This window comes from Erpetoichthys calabaricus, chromosome 1 (genome assembly GCF_900747795.2).
Source record: "Erpetoichthys calabaricus chromosome 1, fErpCal1.3, whole genome shotgun sequence".
In the NCBI taxonomy this organism is placed as follows: domain Eukaryota; kingdom Metazoa; phylum Chordata; class Cladistia; order Polypteriformes; family Polypteridae; genus Erpetoichthys; species Erpetoichthys calabaricus.
This window is the reverse complement of record NC_041394.2, coordinates 288,253,027-288,269,426: the sequence shown is the minus strand read 5'-3', so window position 1 is coordinate 288,269,426 and position 16,400 is coordinate 288,253,027. Positions and strand designations below refer to the sequence as shown.

At 39.0% G+C, this 16,400-nt stretch overlaps 1 protein-coding gene across 1 annotated transcript in view; it reads left to right on the top strand.

Moving 5' to 3' along the window:
- Nucleotides 1-792: 792 nt before the first annotated feature.
- LOC114646736 (uncharacterized) overlaps nt 793-16,400 on the top strand; it is a 118,689-nt gene continuing 103,081 nt past the window's right edge. The window contains exon 1 of the mRNA XM_028795061.2: nt 793-919. Coding sequence (XP_028650894.1) covers nt 917-919 — 3 coding nt within the window. The 5' untranslated portion in view covers nt 793-916. The remainder of the gene's footprint in view (nt 920-16,400) is intronic.

The following is a 16,400-nucleotide window of genomic DNA, read 5'->3' as shown; positions in this document are numbered from 1 at the left end:
GCGATCCTAAATTGTCCCTAGTGTGTGCTTGGTGTGTGGATGTGTGTGTTTTTGCCCTGCAGTAGGCTGGCGCCCTGCCCGGGGTTTGTTCCTGCCTTGCACCATGTGCTGGCTGGGATTGGCTCAAGCAGACCCCCGTGACCCTGTGTTAGGATATAGCAGGTTGGACAATGGATGGATGGATGGTTCTAGTCAGTAGCACAAAGTTCTTGACATGAAAGAATAATATTTCAGATGAGATGAAAAATGATAGCATTGCACAAATCTGTAACTAAAAATACAATAGTACAATAATTAAAATAAATCAATAATGGTATTAAAAAACAAATAAAAGCAATATTACTTGTCAATAAAAGCAAATCCATATACAGAAAATGTCATTATTAATCAGATCTCTGAAATAGTTCAATAACTACTATTAGAATAATAAAACAATAGTGATAATTAAAAGAAAGAAATAAAAGCAATGTTACTCATTGATAAAAGCAAATCCATATATGGAAAATGTCATCATTGATCAGATCTCTAAATTGCCAACTGCAGTCTGGTTTAATGATCTGCTGTTTATGTGTATGTTGAATTTTTGAACAGAAGTAGCCTGTTACTTATAGGTGTGGTGGGAAACACCTTCCATCTTTGGGCTTTGTTAAGTGGTCTCCTTTAAACTAAGAAGAGACCGGCGTGACTAGTGACTGGATTTGTAAGTCTACGCGAGTTTGAAGTGCTTGTCATGCAGGTTTAAAACAATGTACCTGTGTCACCTTTGTTGCTACAGTAATAGAGTAAACACGGTAAACTGGTGCTACCTGGAAACAAAAACATTTATTTCCTTATTGTTGAAGAACGGGTGCTACATAAGAGATCATTTCCTTCACTTAAAAGCAAGAATCTGGCATAGAGAAGCTTACTTTGTATAATGGTATGTACCGTATATGTTGAATTTACATGAGGAAATACTAAGAGCACTGTTAACATACATTAGGCATTGACACTTACTTTTTAAAACTAAATGATTTGGTGCAGTGAAGATGACTTGATTTCTAGCCAGAGGATTTTGTACAGATGCTTTTTTGTTGGGGGGAAAATAACTAAGATAATAATATTCAACTTAAAAATTTCTAATGATAACTTTTAAATCTAATTTTTTTCTCTGACCTTTGAAACTGTAAATTCTAATAGTAAATGTGTGATTTTTATTGGATTTCATCATCTGCCCTTGCTTTCAAGAACATTACAGAAAAGATATTTATGAGAAAAAACTTAAGCATGGACATGCAAACACATACAAACATCAATACAATGTGGACTGTATTAAAATAACTAAAGTGAAAAGAATAGCAATAACACGTAAAACTCCCTTTCCTGTTCCAGTACGTTGTTAGCCCCGGCCTTTCTTTGTTTCCTCTTCTGCCATTGTCTGCCTATATAATAATGTGTCTCCTGTTAGCATGTGAACTAGCAGTCAGCCTCCTGATACCCTCTGCAGGACAACACATATTATGGGAGGAGCCGATCTAATAAGAGGAGAACGGGCATATTGGAAGCAACTGGAGCAAAATATCTGCTACAGCACATTTGTTTTAGTTTATCTTATAAATTATTGTATTATCACCTTTCATTTTATTTTTTTCTAATTATTCTCAGTATGGCACTGTGATATCTGGTCTTGGATGCGATTATCTCTGCAATATAAGCATTTGTTTACATGTTGTCTGCTCTATTTATATAAAATCCTAAGCCTAAAAATTCAACGATTTTGTGCAACGATTTTCTGTGACGTTTTTATGTCACATTGTTTGTCTTGCTTTAAATCGGACTTATTTTAAAACCTACTTATATATGTTTGGTATCATTCTTTTCAGAATTTATCGGACTTTAATGTGATATTGTTAGATTTTCAGATTCTTATTCTGTTTTTAAATTATAAACTAAAATATCAAGAAAGTTTTGGTTTTTTTAATATCAAGCAGATCATGGTTTTTATTTTTGATTGAGTACACTTTCTTGCACAGGAACAAACTATTAAAAAAACTGATCTATTCATAACACCAATTGTTGTATTCAGGTGATTTAGTTAGCTGAAGGTCGAGGTGCTGAAAGTGCCAGGGGGTGTTGGGCATCGCAGGCAACCAGGGGGGCTTGCCTCCCTAGTTACCTCTTAAACTTTTTTATTATTTTACCTCCCCTTTAAACATGCGGTACTCCTGTTAAACTAACTCATGGTTTTAGAAATGAGCATTAACAAAAGGGTACATTTCCACCAGTAGTAAAAGGTATCTAGGCTAGTAATGGTACCTGAAAATGGCTGCCTTTTTCTTCACTGCCAGTAATCAGTTTGGTGGGGGAAAAACATTTTGATTTTGATGTTACTGGTCAGAGTGAGATTCTTGAATAATAGTGCTGTTTTTCTTTTTACATGACCTCTTTATCTGTTAATAGCATTATTTTATGAAAATTATAATTCTGAGGGCACTGTGATGCTGATCCCAATGTCGTGGGATCAGATCTTGTGCTCCTTGGTTCTCTGTTTGGAGTTTGCATGTTCCCCAATGTCTTCATGGGTTTTTCTCCGAGTATTCTGGCTTTCCTCCCTCATTGCAAAGGTATGATACATTAATTAATATAGTAATTTAGACTTGGGTGTACAGTATGTGGGCGGCACGGTGGCGCAGTGGGTAGCGCTGCTGCCTCGCAGTTGGGACACCTGGGGACCTGGGTTCGCTTCCCGGGTCCTCCCTGCGTGGAGTTTGCATGTTCTCCCCGTGTCTGCGTGGGTTTCCTCCGGGCGCTCCGGTTTCCTCCCACAGTCCAAAGACATGCAGGTTAGGTGGATTGGCGATTCTAAATTGGCCCTAGTGTGTGCTTGGTGTGTAGGTGTGTTTGTGTGTGTCCTGCGGTTGGTTGGCACTCTGCCCAGGATTGGTTCCCTGCCTTGTGCCCTGTGTTGGCTGGGATTGGCTCCAGCAGACCCCCGTAACCCTGTGTTTGGATTCAGCGGGTTGGATAATGGATGGATGGATGGATGTACAGTATGTGTGAGTCTATCAGTGAGTTACATGATGGACTGGCATCCTGTTCAGGGTGGGTTTCATGTTTTGTACCCAATTCTATCAGAGATATTCACGTTCCAATTTAATTTATGGCACTGACCACCTCAAAGCACTGACTCCAACACTGTTGAGATACTATTGTTATGTTAAAACAATTATTTGTGAATCTAAGGCAAGATTTACTGCAAGGAAATTTTTTTCCAAACTAAAATATGGTAATTAAGATCACAATGCAAAAAGCCAACAAAGAGATTTGAATGCACACTGATTGCATCGTTAAATACAATACAGGGAATTATTTTAAATACTGCCAGAGACAGCAAAGTGAAGCAACATGCATATTTCCAATGAATTTGGGGTTAGGAGTAGCATGTTATTGAATAGGTTAGTGTTCCTGCTTCACAAACCTAGTTTAGGATCCTGGCCAGCTCTACATGTTCTCCCCATTTCTTTGTAGTTTTACAAAGGTACTCCAGATTGGTCCCTGATTGCAAAACACATACATAAGTTAACTGTAAACTCCTGATAAGCTCAGTATACTGTATGTGTGTGTACAATCTTTTAGCTTACTAATTGTAACACTATAGTAAATCAAACACTATGCCCAATACTGGAGTTGAGCAATAACCTAGTAACACTGCATGCATTTTTGCACTCACTTTTAACAGCATGTGAGACAGGAAGAAAACTTGATAAAGTATCACAGGGCAATCCCTCACGACCCCAGATAGGTTTAGAGATGACAATCGACTTAACATGAACATCTGTGGGATATGTGAGGTAAGCAGGGAGCCAGAAGAAAACCACAGGCTTGGGGAGTATGTGGAAACTTCACATGGGGAGTGATCATGTTAGGCATTAAAGCCTGGTCTCTGCAGCAGTGATAAGCCATCTGTAATCAAGTATGGATTTCTTTCTTCAGAGTTTTCACATAGTGGCTTTAACTCAGTTTAATATTTGTAGCAGCTGCCTTAATCCTAAGAAATGTTTAACTCTGATGCTGTTTGCACAATATGAAATGGTATTTCTATTTGAAATGGTTATTGCTACATAATGTTTATGAGCTGGTATAAATGCCATTACAGTAAAGTGTGATATGGCCTCTAAAATTTATACTGACAAATGTTGCTAATATTGTGATATTAGAAATGCTCTATTAGATTTGTCTGGTGCTTGAACTGAGTTTGGTAATTTGTGTTATTATTCTCATAATATTTCAGCTAAAATTGTTGCATATTATTATTGATTATTAAAGTGTGAGATTGGTAATGACATCCTACATCAAAAAAAGAAAGAAATGTAATAACTGTGTCCAGGCTAAGCAGGCATGAACCTTCTGAGAATGCTTTATTAATTCCCTGATTCTTGCAAAAAAATCATGAAATGGCCTAGTGTATGTAATATAAGCAATACATTTTGATGTGCTGTCTTTCTAATAGTCCTTCAGTCTTTTGCCTCATTTTTACAAGAGCAGTTTAATAAGCAGTAAACCATACAGCACTGAAGTACAAAATATATCTGCTGTTAGTGGAGAGCTAGCTAAATATATAACTATAAGCAAATTTCAGGCTACAAAAAAAAAATCAAAACACAAAGTGTTATACTTATTCAGCAGGTCTTTTCTGTGTTCCTTTAATATTTTGGTCTAGTTACGGTCAGTAGAATGTTCAACCTCTTGCCTAATATACTTTATTACGAATGTATGAAAAAGTGGAAGAATGTGAAGGACAAATACGTTCATGAAAATGTGTAGGAAGAGTAGCTGTGGTCCTGGAGGGCAATAATTGCTTGCATTTAAAAGGATCATTCACTTTTCATGTATGCTACAAATATCGCCAACTAATGTTTAGGCATGTGCCTGAGGTGTGCTGCGATTGGAAGTATAAACTGCTTTCGATGGCATTGCTTGTGCACATGGCTACAGCGGAGGCTTGACGCAGAAGTATAAATCAGATTTTAGCCTACACAACATCTTTGGTGCATAATAGAGAATTTTCACTTATATGGTATGAATATCTAAGTAATAGGGCGGCACGGTGGCGCAGTGGGTAGCGCTGCTGCCTCGCAGTTGGGAGATCTGGGGACCTGGGTTCGATTCCCGGGTCCTCCCTGCGTGGAGTTTGCATGTTCTCCCCGTGTCTGCGTGGGTTTCCTCCGGGGGCTCCGGTTTCCTCCCACAGTCCAAAGACATGCAGGTTAGGTGGACTGGCTTCTAAATTGGCCCTAGTGTGGGTGTGTTTGTGTGTGTCCTGCGGTGGGTTGGCACCCTGCCCGGGATTGTTTCCTGCTTTGTGCCCTGTGTTGGCTGGGATTGGCTCCAGCAGATCCCCGTGACCCTGTGTTCGGATTCAGCGGGTTGGAAAATGGATGGATGGATGGATATCTAAGTAATATTCCCTACAACAACACTACTGCTCACACAAACTGTGTAACAGTCAAACTGAGAAGACGTGTAAAAAAAAGTGGAAACAGATGTGTGTGAGGTAAAGTTTTAAATGATGAAATGAAAATAATGGATGCAGTACAAGCATATAACAATTTTAGGAATGTTGTGGGGGTAAGTTAATAGGCTGGCGGTATAGTGACAAGCCAGCGCTGTATGCTAAATGCAGTTTCAGTGGCCATGGACACCTGATCAGTGCCACATAGTGTGTTTGATATCACGGTATACGTTGAATCCAAATTAGTAACAGACGTGCAATGAAGATTTTGTATTAAACTTAACATACTCCGATGAGGACACCTTCCTTCTTGTTGCAATATTTTAAAGTGGTTCAATAAATCTCAGTCCCCTTGTGGTGTGATGGGCATGTTTGTTGGACATTTGAGTAATATAAGAATACCAAAAAATATGAAAAGGGTTCAACAAGCTGTTCAGCAGACTGCTCGGCATTCACCATAAAGTGAGCCTGTAGCATTAATATTTCAAACTGTATTATGCACCGAAATCTTCAACAAGATTTATCCTCTCACCTATATAAAATACAGTGGAACCTCGGGTCACGACCGTAATTCGTTCCAAAACTCTGGTTGTAACCCGATTTGGTCGTGACCCGAAGTAATTTCCCCCATAGGATTGTATATAAATACAATTAATCTGTTCCAGACCATACAAACTGTATGTAAATATATATTTTTTTAAAGATTTGTATAGAATGCACCGCATAATAGTAAACTAAATGTAAAAACATTGAATAACACTGAGAAAACCTTGAACAACAGAGAAAACTAACACTGCAATAGTTCACGCTATAGCACTACGAACTGCTTGCTAAAAACACTTTTTTTTAATGAGTTTTAAGCACTGGGAAAAAAATGAACATTTGAAAAATCCATAATTTAATAAACAACCAAGAAAAGTAACATTGCAACAATACACGCTACAAACTGATCGCTGTAAACAGAAGTGAAAAGGAGGTTAAAATCCAATAGAAAAAAGTCTTCATCAAATACAACGAGGTTAAAACAATGCTCGAATTAGTCTCTTTAAAAACAAACCCGGTGCATTCTTTAACTGCCTTCTCTGCCTTATGTGGCCAGCCCTCTCTCTCTCGCTCATGTGCGTGTGTGTCTCTCTCTCTCGCGCACGTGCGTGTGTGTGTCTCTCTCTCTCTCGCATGCTGTCTCTCGCTCGTTCTCTTGTGCTCACTCGCTTGTGCGCACTGTCTCTCTCGCTCACTCGCTGCACTGGGAATGCACAGGGAGAGACTGAACATGTTCGGAAATCATCGGGGCGCACAAACCGAAAGGGAAACTGGCTTGTTCGTATACTGAGTGTGTGGTTGTGAACAGATGCAAAAGTTTGGCGAACTTTTTGGTTGTAACCCGATTTGTACGTGTTCAGAGACGTTCGTGAACCAAGGTTCCACTGTACATGATTTTTTAGGAATAATATAGCAACATGATAATTTTTTTATTATGTTGAAAGATAACAGGAAAATGCTAAGCAGTTTGCAAACTCATTTAGGAGAATGTTTTCTTAACCATGATCTCATTTGAAAACATTAAAAAAAAGTTATTTAAGAGAAGATAAATGAACTGTATTGATTATTTTTTTAGTACTTTACTCCTTACCCGACACCATGAGTCAAGTGACTGGTGACCGTTCACACTGACCTTTCAAAAATAATATCCTTATATCGTACCATCTTTTATAAATAAGAATTAATTTCTAATTACTAAAGCTTACACACAATATTTACACTGGCAGTAAGCTTTGAATGAGAACACTGCACATCAAAGTTTTTGCTTCTTGAACACTGTTGGGTGCTTCTTATAGATTTTTGGGTGCTGATCACGAATGTCACATCAAAATTTACCCATTACGTTTCAGAGAAATCTTCAGTTTTGTCATGATTTTTCCTTATATTTGTATCCAAACATTTTCGTTCCCGTAAGTGACTTATCAACAACGGTTTGTGCAGCCTGGGCATGTCCAGGCATGGAATCAGGTCATGTTGGAAGCTATTCTGTAGAAGCTGACATCCTGGGCATGCCTGGGCAAGGTCTGAACGAGCTTGACGCTATCTCAGCATTCTGTAAAGGTGGCTTACATACACAGATCCTGCTCATTTGGTTAATAAAGATAGTCAGTGTGTATGTATAGTATCAGTATAGTAAAGTATAGTATCTGTAGCAATATAACAGTAAGTAAGCTTGATACAATAGACATTTTGGTGTCGGGTGATATGTCTCATCAATGTCGTAACAGCAGCGATACATTCTGCTATATCTGTGGCGAATATACAGTACACTTGTGCCTTAGAGACGTTGGATGACTGCTGTTTTGAAGAAAGCTTATCAGCTGTATTTTGGCTGCAAAATTGTTGATCAAGACAAGGAATGGGTGCCTCACATTTGCTGTGCGACATGTTTGTCAGTCTGAGAGCCTGGCTCAGAGGCACTCGAAAGACAATGCCGTTTGCTGTTCCGATGATATGGCGAGAACAGAAAGACCATGTGACGGACTGTTACTTCTGTTTGACTAATGTGTCTGGTTTCTCTGCCAAAAACAAGAAGTCAATTGAATATCCTAATCTGCCTTCAGCAATGAGACCCGTGCCACATGACGACAGTCTTCCAATTCTGAAATCACCAGAGGATTGGACCTTAGACGAACCAGATGAAGATACAGCAATGCAGGGTACTGACAGTGATATTGACCCGGATTTTGAACCGTCCTCATCAGGCAATCCACATCTGATAACACAGTCCGAATTGAACGATTTGGTCAGAGATTTGGGTCTGTCAAAATCAAAAGCTGAGCTGCTGGGTTCGAGACTGCAGGAATGGTGTTTGCTGTCACCAGGTATGAAAATTTCTGTGTTTCAAGGCCGACATCATGATATAACCAAATTTTTTGCACAATTCGACAGTCTCTGTTTCTGTTGTGACACTGAAGTATTGTTCTCGGCCTTGGGTTGTGATCACAACCCGGAAGAGTGGCGTCTCTTCATTGATTTGTCAATGTTAAGCCCGAAAGCTGTTCTGCTACACAATGGCAACATTTATCCTTCAGTACCTGTTGGCTATGCAGCACACATGAAAGAAACGTATGAGAATTGGAACTGTTGCTGAAGCACGTCCAGTATAGCAGGTACAACTGGAATATCTGTGGAGATCTTAAAGTCGTTGCTCTGTTACTAGGACTGCAACTCGCCTATACAAAGTACCGTTGTTTCATCTATGAATGGGACAGCCGTGCCAAAGAGTCGCACTATTCTCGACAGAACTGGCCACTCCGTAAAAAGTTAGTTCCAGGACAGAAAAATGTGGCACATGAATCACTTGTCGACCCAGCAAAGATATTTTTGCCTCCTCTTCACATGAAACTGAGACTCATGAAGAATTTCATGAAAGCACTGAACAAGGAAGGCGAAGGTTTTTGTTATTTAAGGCATAACTGACGCCAAGATCAAAGAGGGCATTTTTGTTGGCTCCCAGATCAGACATGTTATGAGTGACAAGCGGTTTGAAGATCTGTTAGTTAGGCCAGAAAAAATTGCCTGGAAAGCCTTCAAAGATGTTGTTGACAATTTTCTGGTCAATTACCGAGCCCCAAACTACATTCAGCTGGTAGACAAACTTCTCAAAGCATATAAGACAATGAAGTGCAACATGTCACTCAAGATTCATTTCCTCCACTCACACTTGGACTTCTTCCCCGCAAATCTCAGTGCTGTCAGTGACGAACACGGTGAAAGGTTTCACCAGGACATTGCTACGATGGAGAAACGATACCAGGGCAACTGGAATCTGTCAATGCTTGCTGACTACTGTTGGACACTGCAATGTGATGCACCAGACATTGAATACAAAAGAAAATCAGGAGCAAAACAATTTTAATTGTGTTGAATTTAATAGCTTATGCAAAACATAAACGTGACTAAATGTGTTATTGTCAGTAAACATATAAATGTCTATTTCTCAGAGTTCCTACGTGATGCAGTAAAACCAAAACTATATTTGTGCGTACCCAGTAGGTACCTGGTCACAATCAGCAAATACTTTTCAGGAAGGAAGACTTTTCAAAAAAATTGTTGTGCAGTGGAATTATTGTTTTATTAACAATATATATGCTTAGCTTTCCAGCTTACTCTCTTTGTATTATTTGTTTGAGAAATATTTATGAATGGAAACAAAAACATTTACTGTGTTTTATTATGTTGCCTTTTTTTGCCTATGTTTAACTCCGCTGTCTTTACGGTAATAAACCTCTTCTTGGGTCCCTGTGTGGTAGCAACATAAATTAAGTAATGTAGCTGTATCAAACATTAATTATAAACTTATATTCAGCCTCTTTTCACACATAAGGTTATTGTGTCTTTGTCATTTGTGAACGGGTAACTGACTGGGAGGAACAGAGAACATAAATGTGTGTACAGTAATCCCTCCTCCATCGCGGGGGTTGCGTTCCAGAGCCACCCGCGAAATAAGAAAATCCGCGAAGTAGAAACCATATGTTTATATGGTTATTTTTATATTGTCATGCTTGGGTCACAGCGCAGAAACACAGGAGGTTGTAGAGAGACAGGAACGTTATTCAAACACTGCAAACAAACATTTGTCTCTTTTTCAAAAGTTTAAACTGTGCTCCATGACAAGACAGAGATGACAGTTCTGTCTCACAATTAAAAGAATGCAAACATATCTTCCTCTTCAAAGGAGTGCGAGTCAGGAGCAGAGCATGTCAGAGAGAGAGAGGAAAGCAAACAAATCAATAGGGCTGTTTGGCTTTTAAGTATGCAAAGCACCGTGGCACAAAGCTGTTGAAGGCGGCAGCTCACACCTCCTCCGTCAGGAGCAGACAGAGAATAAGAGAGAGAGAGAGACAGATAAAAACAAACAGTGAAAAATCAATACGTGCCCTTTGAGCTTTTAAGTATGCGAAGCACCGTGCAGCATGTCGCTTCAGGAAGCAGCTTGCACAGAAGGTAGCAACGTGAAGATAATCTTTCAGCATTTTTAGACGAGCGTCCGTATCATTTAGGTTTGCGAACAGCCCCCCTGCTCAATCCCCCTACGTCAGGATCAGAGAAACTCAGCGCAAGAGAGGGAGAAAAGTAAGTTGGGTAGCTTCTCAGCCATCTGCCAATAGCGTCCCTTGCATGAAATCAACTGGGCAAACCAACTGAGGAAGCATGTACAAGAAATTAAAAGATCCATTGTCCGCAGAAATCCGCGAACCAGCAAAAAATCTGCGATATATATTTAAATATGCTTACATATAAAATCCGCGATGGAGTGAAGCCGCGAAAGGCGAAGCGCAATATAGCGAGGGATTACTGTATATTAAAGTATGATTGTTTGTTAGCAGTCGGTTACTGCAGATGATTCCTTCAAATTAGAATTTGACATATTGGTATTTAATAGGCAAAAGAATGATCCGATTTCTTCTTTTTTTAATGTAATATTGTTATCATGTAACACTACTAATAGAATAAGTAGTAATAGAATAATATACTGTATATATATATACAGTATATAATAGTTTGTTTTTTTTCCCTCATGGTTTATGTGGGACAAACATCTAAAGCACTCATAACACATACACTGGAACATTGAAATGTCATCAGAAGGAAAGACCCACCGTCTCTGATTTACACATATACAAGTTCACTGGACACACGTTTCACTGGGACACTGTGAAAGTAAAATTCAGGGCCAATACCAAGAGTGCCAGAGAGCTGGCTGAATCGTAGCTTTCTAACGAAAATAAACTCAGCGTATGCAGGCTTAAAAAGAAGAACATCCAAATAATAAATAAAGATTTTATGACCAACACCTTCTTAACCCCTTCTTATTAATCTCCCCCACCTTACAACCCCCCACCCTTCATTTGCTATACATTGCCTTTGGAAGTACTACCAGGTCCAAATGTCATCCCATTATATATAAAGGGTGATCAGGCAGATCCAAGCAACTATAGGCCAGTAGGCTTAGCGTGCATTATAGGTAAATTAATGGAAGGAATTATTAAGGATAAGATTGAGCAGCACATGGCAAGTACAGGAGTTTTACTTAGCAGTCATCATGGGTTCAGAAGAGGAAGGTCATGTTTTACTAACAGGCTAGAATTCTATGAGGAAGCAATAAAAGGATATGATCAAAGTGGAGCATATGATATTATTTATCCTGACTTTAAGTAAGCATTTGATAAGGTGCCACATGAGAGCTTGGGCATCAAACTAAAAGAAGCTTGTAGATGGGTGCAAAATTTGCTCAGACCTTATCAGAATTGGCAGATGTTAATAGTGGTGTTCCACAGGGGTTAGTGCTAGAGCTGCTGCTATTTTTAATAAATATATAAATGATTTGGATAGGAATATAAGTAACAAGCTTGTTACTTTGTAGATGATACCAAGATGTTGAATCATTACAGAGGGACTTGGACAGTATACAGTATACAGGTTTGGGCAGATTTTGTGGCAAATGAAATTTAATGTCAGTAAATGTAAGGTATTACAAATAGGAAGTAAAATGTTAAGTTTGAAAACACAATGGGATGTATGAAAAGTACACCTCATGAGAAGGATTTAGGAGTCGTAGTGGACTCATCACCATCAACTTCCAGAAAGTGTTCAGAAGCCATTAAGAAGGCAAACAGAATGTCAGGTTATATAGCATGATGTGTGGAGTACAAGTCCAAGGTGGTTATGCCAGTCTTTATAACACACTGGTGGGGCCTCATCTTGAGTACTGTGTGCAATTTTGGTCTCCTGGCTACAGAAAGGACATAGCAGCGTTAGAGAAGGTCCAGAGAAGAGCGACTAGGCTCATTCCAGGGCTACAGGGGGTGAGTTATGAGAAAAGATTAACAGAGCTGAGCCTATACAGTTTAAGCAAAAGAAGATTAAGAGGTGACATGATTGATTGTGGGCTCGCTTCCCGGTTCCTCCCTGTGTGGATAGCGCTTTGAGTACTGAGAAAAGCGCTATATAAATGTAATGAATTATTATTATTATTATTATTGAAGTGTTTAAAATTATGAAGGAAATTAGTACAGTGGATCAAGACTGTTATTTTAAAATGAGTTCTTCAAGAACTGTGGACACAGTTGGGAACCTTTTAAGGGCAAATTCTGCACAAATATTAGGAAGTTGTATTTCACACAGAGAACCATAGACACACGGAATAGGCTACCAAGTAGTGTGGTAGACAGTAGGACTTTAAGAACTTTCAAATGTTTTTTAGAACAATTATTTGGATAGGACTGGTGAGCTTTGTTGGGTTGAATGGCCTGGTAGTACATTAGAACAATAGATTGTTCTAATATATATATATATATATATATATATATACTGTATATATTCAGTATATATTGTAAGACGCTAGGGGTCACTGTCGCCCCTTTATCACCAACAGACAGATGCTCAGGACACAAGGTAAAAGCAACAAGAAGTATTTTAATACTTTTTCTTCTTGAACTCATGCTCTCAAGTATCACAGCCACAGTAAACAGGCAATTATATAAACACAATAAACACAATACTCTCCTCCACACCTCCCAGCAAGCATTGTCCACCTCCTTCCAATTCTGGCTCGGTTGCTGGGTTTTCAGCAGTCCTTTATATAGTCCTTGACCCAGAAGTGTTTCTGTCCTTCTGTCCACGTGACTTGCTAGTACTTCCGGGTCAGATGGAGAACTGGCTTTTTCTTCAGCTCGGAAGTACTTCGGGACTTCTGTCTCCATGACTTTGGAGTACTTCCGGGCTATGTAGTCAATAAAACCTCCCAGGTCCCCCTGCAGCGTCTCCTGGTGGCACCCACGGTACCCAGCAGGGCTGTGAAGCCAAACTCCAAATCCCATGGTACCCTGCAGAAATCCGGGGCACCGCTATGCTGCAGGGAAGTCACCATCTAGCTTCTTGGGGGAGGCAGTGTCCTTACAGTCTTTGGACATCCTGGCCGGGTTGACCTGCCGGCCGTCCATCACAATATATATACTGTAATGGAATGAGACACAGATACATTACAATGAGTTGGGGTGCCAGTTTAATGATGGTATTTTAGATGGAAAGAAATAAGACACTCTTGATTTCCTTCATACCATTATGTCTGTTTCCAGCTCTGCAATCAATTTAGACTGAGTAGACACCCTCTTTGCTTGGCATTTATGCAAATTATACTGGAGGAGACTGAGCTGAAAGTGGCACTTGTGCTGACAACACTGATGTTTGGGTTGGTAGCTGTCTTCTTGCCTAAGGGTGGATGGGAGCAAGAGATAAGCTGCTGTAAAGCCCTCAAATCCGTCCTCTGTATACCTGTAAAATCTGACTGTATTGATGACACACCAAGCTCCAAGTTTACAGTTCTATGTTTCTATAGATATGCTATATATTTATGGCCCATTCTAGTCCACCATAGGGCACAAACACACTCATTCTCTTACACTGGTGGCAGTTTAGTGTCGTCAGTTAAGATAAGCATGATTTTTTACAATTAACATATTATTTTTGTAATTATAATTTATGATTTTTAACCCATGTTAAGCAGGGTTGTCCATTCTATTTGAAGGACATGAAAAAAGGACTTTCTTATTATATTGTAGCTGTGTTTTCTTCTAAAGGACTTAAAACCTTTGGCTGCCTATTTTCAAAATCTACAATTCAACAGTGGGCTAATATATCATGTTATAGCATCTTCACTTTATAATATGTTGTGTTGCAGGCATAAACTGAAGGTTTGGATAGCATATTTTCTCACTCTCAGTTATAATTGCATATAATATAATATAGTTAGGGTAAAATAAATGTCATTTCTTGAATGTCCTCATAATAAGACTGTGTAAAAGGCATTACATAATCCTCCAGCAGATGGCACTCTGAAACAATCATTAGTTTCTTACCAAAGAAAATAATGAAATGCTACAGATACAAAATGCATTTAACAATTAGAAATTGCATTAAGAAACACATTATTTAATGATTGTAAGGACTGTGAAAGAAAAGACAGCCATGTAATTCATAAGTGTATGCTGTTAAAATACACAGAGAGAATCACAGTCAATGCATTTGAAAGCATGCAGTCCACAGAGTGGGGCGGTCCTGGCATCTACTTAAGAATCACATTACATATATTTTGCCACATGACTAGTATTTTTTATTTAGAAGACATTCATTTCTAATACTGTATTTAAATAAACCTCTGCACTTAATGGAAGTTATAGTATTAGTCCTTTAGTGGTCTGAAATTATGAGGAGTTAATATAAAAAGATGACTTGTAGTTGTGGAGTAAAATTCTACATATAACTTTAATCTTTACCTCCTAAAACAGGAGCTATTTTTTTATATGTAAAGCTATCTTGTGTTGTCTCCCTAGGCACTCAGATCAATGACTCAATGCAGTGCAAAACTATTGACTTTAATTTTTAAAATATGTGCATGTTAATGCCCATTGATCAGATCACTCCAACCTGATATCAGTTTTCTGTGCTTACTTTCCACTGATCAGACAAGACTTTAACTATCAATCCGTCCAAACTCATCTCTGAAAAGCCTTGTGTTGGACATTAATACCGGTATGTATCTCATCTCATCCAAGTTACTCCAAAAAGCTGCGCTACTTTTTGTTGTGTACAATGAAAGAAGCAGAGCAAACTCTATCCTGCATTCTTCAACAATCTTTAGAAAGGCATCCACAGCTCACAATTTAATAGCCATAACATTTTTTCTAGGTTCTTTTAAAAAAACTGGCACTCACAGCATAATGCTTTTCAGATCACATAGGTTCAGAAGGGTTGTCCGCCTGTCTTATATTGGTTATCGGTGGCCAGTCCCCTCAATGTCACCAGTCTGGATGTATCTGTTGTATCCCATTAAATGGAGCTGCCTTGAGCAGGATGCTAGTTGATCATTTTATTTATGGACAAAGTTACATTTCAATAACACCAGATATTTTAGTCACATACGTACAACTAAGGTTTCCTACAGAGAGCATCAAACATTGTACACTTTTTACTTTAAACATTTCCAATAAAAGCAATTTCTAAAGAAATTACTTTCATTCATAAAACAAGAACCTATCTCCCACACAATTTATTAAGCCAGAAAGGAAAATAACTTAGTTCATTTGATTTGTTATTGCTATTTTTAAGTTGTACATTACATGGACACTCAGTTTCTTCAGTGCTAGCTGCAGCTCACCTTTTAGCAATACATCTGCTTTGCTCTGCTGATTTGTGCTATACTATTAGTTTGCTTTTAATAATGCTTTATAGCTGATTACAGAGGAAGTGGTTAAATATCTGTTGGTTAAAACAAGTTTATTTATTAAAACACTATAATATACTGATGTGGCGGCACGGTACATGTTCTCCCCGTGTCTGCGTGGGTTTCCTCTGGGTACTCCGGTTTCCTCCCACTGTCCAAAGACATGCAGGTTAGGTGGATTGGTGATTCTAAATTGGCCCTAGTGTGTGCTTGGTGTGTGGGTGTGTTTGTGTGTGACCTGCGGTGGGTTGGCATCCTGCCCTGTGTTGGCTGGGATTAGCTCCAGTAGACCCCTGTGTTCGGATTCAGCGGGTTGTACTTTTAAGTCCAGGTGAACAATACTGGCGATGTAAGTACAGAGGATGTTCCTTAAAGAATACTGACAGATGCTAAGGAATCCCACGACACTTCATCAGCTATCTCATTTAAAAAAAAAAGATGTTTTAGCTATCCTTGAAACATCGCTTGCTGCTTCACTAGGACACATCATCACTGATGTTACCTGGGGTTAGTGGGTGTTTTGGGTCTTTTGAACATCATACACCCTCTCCCAGGCAACCCAACTAGGAGTGATCAGTTCCCAAACGGTGCCCTAGCAGCAATCCACGGATCTGCCCTCTTCATCCAAAGCCATCATGA